The 5104-nt window shown below is 33.0% G+C and overlaps 1 protein-coding gene across 1 annotated transcript; it reads right to left on the bottom strand.

Moving 5' to 3' along the window:
- Positions 1 to 2414: 2414 nt before the first annotated feature.
- LOC122603769 (purine-uracil permease NCS1) lies at positions 2415 to 4487 on the bottom strand. Its single transcript, XM_043776568.1, has one exon. It carries the CDS (start codon positions 4348 to 4350, stop codon positions 2638 to 2640), a length of 1713 nt encoding a protein of 570 aa, XP_043632503.1. The 5' UTR covers positions 4351 to 4487; the 3' UTR covers positions 2415 to 2637.
- Between the last annotated feature and the right edge of the window lie 617 nt (positions 4488 to 5104).

Below are 5104 nucleotides of genomic sequence, written 5' to 3'. Positions count from 1 at the left end.
ATTGTGTCATGAACTTACAAAAATTTCTCAGCTTGAATGTACTAGGCAACTTTAATTTGACACCGAGTCTTTCACAATATATGACACGTGTATCCTTTTTTTTCTTTTAAAATGAATTTCGTTGAAAAATTTGGTGTCGCGATCCGACAACGGAAGATTTAGCATACATTGTCTTAACCGGGTTTGCGCTACAGAGCTCCCTCGAAGTAGAAATGCCTATTTCAATTAAATACCCGATGGGGGAAACCCCCTACTAATCCGCCCGAAGGCACTACGATCAATAGGGGTAAACCCTACCCCCTCAGACTTGAACATGGGTATACCCAAACCAAATTCTCATAAGGGGAATTTCTTATGTCCTCCCAAACAAGTGTCTAATTAGGATACTTATATATACAAGATATTTTTTACGATTTAGCCAACGACAAATTTATATGATATATTACATATCGTATAACCGTATAAAACATATATAATGTATTAATATAAATGGTTAAAATTTGTTGTGGATTCATAAGTCGTCGTCTGATTAAAGATATGTTAACATAAGCGTCTAGCCCTGCTAACTTCATTAATACATGCATTAGCAGTAGGTTATGGTGACTGGTAGTTGCCAACGAATAGTGCTAAATTTGTTATTATTATGTATAAATAATGGGCGTCGTAGTTCATGCCGCACACGTTTTAAGCATAATAGGTTCATGTCATTAAATATATCTTGCAATAATAGTTTTCATTATCAAGAAAATATTAGAAAACTCAATCGTTAAGTTCTGATTAATGAGAGTATCATAACGAATGAAAAGCATGTCATTTTCTCTAACAGGTAGTTAGTTCATTTTCTCAAATGAGTGTTTAATGATCGTTAGATGCTATTCTGGTGTCTTACGAGAGTTACAAAAGCTGCGATTCAAGTTCATTTTTCTAACAGATTTTGGAGTGTTGTTTTTGTGTCAAATTATTATTGTCTATCGGTAGCTCAATCTAACAAAAACGTTTTTGCGTTATATTTGTAACTAAAACTGTCGTTTCTTTTAGTTATTTTAGCGTTTTATAACTTATTGAGTTATTGTACAATATTAATATGGTATTTAATTCATTGGTCTTTTTATTTGCTACAATGATTTATATGGTACCTTTCATTTCTTTTTATATTTTACATATAATAGTATAAATTTAGTGTATTTTCATTCCCTTTTTTTGCGTTATGACACATATTGTTACATAATTAACATTCGTTTTTTTTTTTTTCTGCAACTATTCATAGAATTGATCATGTAAACGATTACTACATGACAATACATATACGGACATATATTTAAAAACAAACAAACAAATGTATCTCTCGTCTATATAAGGTTTTTGAAAATAACATGATGTTGTCCAACAAAAGCCCGGATAACTTAATTAGTTTAAAAATTGAAGAACGTAATATAGAAAGGATACTTGTAACCTTTGATAGCTAAAGGTCACACATATAGATCGTGTTGTTGGACTAACATTTGTTGAACATCAAATATTCTACAGGGCCGCTCCATTCTTATTCTACTGGGCTGCGCGCTTCATTCATTTTAAGAGTAATCGTTGACAAACGATCCTTTAATGGATATAAAAAGACCGGCACAAATTTTGGTGAATAAAGTATTATTGGGTTAGTAGTCCTTTGGTAAAGAAGTCTTTTCACAAGGGCTTGGATTTGACGAGACGTTAATTCAAGTCTTAGATTGCAAGGATTTTACATATAGAACTCAATCTATAAATATATAAACAAAAAATTTTACGATAAGTTGCGAAAGAAAAAAATTCAAAAGTTAAAATAGGACATCCAGCTCGAGATGAAACGATGAAAAGAATATGTATACACACAATGTGTTACTTATTCGTTTGTTATAATAGATCTTTGATGTAAATTCATTACATTCACATATCATAAGCCCAATGGAGCTCATGATCCAATGAGTTATGCTGGGAAAAGTTACTAGTTATACACGACTGCACCTTAAATTTGTTTATTGGTGTAAATGTCATATAAACTTTTAAAATTTATACATAGTTACATTTTAAACTGCTTTTTGATATATATGACACACGAATATCCAATCTCTCTCTAGTCTCTACATGGTTCAATACTTGGTCATCAATTTTTTTATTGGTCGCGTATGAAACCTATACATATATATTAAAATTTTGCGAGAGAGACACACCAATATAAAATTTTTGACTGTGTTACATGTAATCATGTACTAAAGGAAAACGTTGATGGGTTAGGTTGATTAATCATTTTCTTAAACAAAAGCTTAACATGTAACCGTATACAATCAAATTTTAAGGCATGTTGATCCACTAATTAAACCCAAACATAAACTACAATGCTATACAAATACTATTAATTATACATTGATGGGGCATATACATTAACAAAAAAGCTTTAACCGTATACAATAGAAAAAGTATGTTGACGATCCAATAATTAAACCCGAACATAATCTACAATGCTATACAAATACAGAAATACCAAGAACATTATATATGAAATTATAAATTTACCTTACGAAAGTATATACGTGTTTCTAACTTAATTTACAAAAATAAACAAAATAAAAGGACAAACAAAATTGAAATAAAACAAATAAAAGTTCATATTGCATTTTTTGGCAAAAAGGGGTCAGATGGCTGTGAAGGCACTTGTTTTGTACCTTTCGAACTTGAAAAAATCCAATAAATAATCCCTGATGAAAAAAGCCCAAAGAACCATGCATTGTTGTAGATCATAACTAACAATTCCGGAATGGAATCCAAGATTCCAATCTTTTGCAAGAACCCCGGAATCACTGGCAGAATACCAATCACCAGAGCTCCAATTGCTCCCAAATTGTACCCATTACAATAAAAGTAATTCCCAACAGGATTCAATGTATACAAATCATTAACATCAAGATTTCGATGCTTAACGAGATAATAATCAGCTAAGATAATCCCAGTTATCGGGCCCATTAATGCGGAATACCCAACAAGCCAAGTGTACACAAAGCTTTCACTTGATTTTAGTAGTCTCCATGGCTGGAATACAATTCCAAGTAATGCAGTTAATAATGCGCCTCGACGAAATGTAAATATTGAGGGACTTAAGTTTACTAGTGCATTAGCAGGAGCTACTACATTGGCTGCAATATTAGTTGTGATAGTTGCAAGTGTGATTCCAAAAATAGAAAGGATCATGGTTCCTAGCCCACCAATTTCTCCTAATAATGTGATTGGGTTCGAGATTACTCGCCCAAATATGACTTGGGTTGATGCGGTTACAGCTAAACCCACAAATGTGAATGCACCCATGAGAATTGGTAGCCCGGCTTGACCGATGATTTGGTCTTTTTGGGTTTTTGCATAACGTGTGAAATCCGGGATGTTTAGTGCTAATGTGGCCCAAAAGCTTACATTTGCGGTTAATGAGGGAAAAAATAGAGACCAGAATTCGGGCCCTGAGAGTCGTGAAGACATTGATAGAATTGGGCCGAATCCGCCTGCATTAATATAAGCCCAAATGAGTAAACATGAGGTTAAAATGATTAAAATTGGGGCAGAGTATTTTTCAAGTTGTCTAATTCCATCCATTCCTTTAATCACAACAATAAGTTGTGCAACCCAAAAAAGAATAAAACAACCAAACTCAATTGGTGACGTTCCAAGCCATGGAATGGAATTAGCAATTGATGAGTTTTTAATGGAATTAGGTAATAGTAAAAAAATTGCTTCTCCACCAATCCATGTCTCAATACCATACCACCCACATGCTACTAATCCCCTAAGTAAAGTAGGGATATGTGCACCTCGGATTCCGAAAGCCGATCTTGCCAAGACCGGAAACGGAATCCCATAACGGGTCCCTGGATGACCCGTTAATCCCAAGGCAATAACCGTGATTACATTCGCTGTCACCACGGTTAATATTCCTTGCCACCAAGCCATTCCTAAATCAACTAGGCTGCCAGCAAGGTAATAAGTGGGCACACCCACAACTAAACCAACCCATAAACTAGCCATTTCCCATCCGGAAAATGTTCGCTCACTTGACTTTGTGGGAGCTAGATCATCGTTGATGAGAGTCGGGTCGGGTTGGAAGTCTTTAAACTCTGGAATGGAATTGGGTAGAGTGGATGCCATGGGTGAGAAAAGGAGGGGTTTCTTGTAGGTAGAAAGAAGTGGTTTGATAGCAGTTAAGGTGGATGGAATTGTATTGAATGCATTGGAAAGGGAAATGGAAAGGGGAATGGAATTGGGTTTGGGGTTTGAGAATACATGGTGAAAGTGGGGATGAGGATTGAGATGGAAGCTCAAAGACTTGGAAATCATGATTCCAAAGTAGAAAAAGAAAAATACAATGGAAAGTATGGAATCTGTTTTGGAGTGTTGGGGATAGCTTATGAGTGGAGGATGTGATTCCAACGCATCTTGTGATCGTCAAAAAGCCATTATTTTAGTTTGGATGTAATGACAAATTCCTTTTTGGCTTTTTTGACTGTATCTTGTTTACCAAATTAAATCACATTTATAGGAGATTTGAAGAGCAAATTTGTAGAGATCGTGTTTTAGACTCTAATAAATGATATATTAGAAAAATGAATATAAGGTTGTTTGATACTTAAGCTTAGCTGAAGAATTAATTACATACTAATTTTTTAATATTTTTTAAATTTTAATTAAATCACATGGTTCATATGAATTTTATGGATTTAAAAAATAATATGTTAGTATCCCACACCTAAATTTAATTACCTAACAGCCTTATATTCTCATCTCCATGATATATTATCATGTATTGGTAATTAAAACATGATCACAAATAACAATAATCACAATCCCATATTCATTTTTCAAAGTCTATATAAACAATTAAACATAATATGAAACAAAAACTAATCAATAATTATTCTTTTAAAACATCCCCAGTATTAGAAAAAACAAAATAGTCATCCACAATGTTTTTTATTTGCTTTTTGTTTTCTTTCCTTTTTTAGTAAAAAAAAGAAAATTTTATTGTAAAAAATAATAATAATTTTTAAGATAAAAAATGATAAAAAAAAATATAAAAATATTAGTTTCCATA

Source organism: Erigeron canadensis, chromosome 6, assembly GCF_010389155.1.
Source record: "Erigeron canadensis isolate Cc75 chromosome 6, C_canadensis_v1, whole genome shotgun sequence".
Classification (NCBI taxonomy): Eukaryota; Viridiplantae; Streptophyta; class Magnoliopsida; order Asterales; family Asteraceae; genus Erigeron; species Erigeron canadensis.
The sequence above is the reverse complement of the archived record's forward strand: the minus strand, read 5'-3'. Positions and strand labels throughout refer to the sequence as shown.

Coding starts and splice junctions, on each gene's coding strand:
- LOC122603769 (XM_043776568.1), bottom strand. CDS start 4,350: ATGATTTCCAAGTCTTTGAGCTTCCATCTCAATCCTCATCCCCACTTT.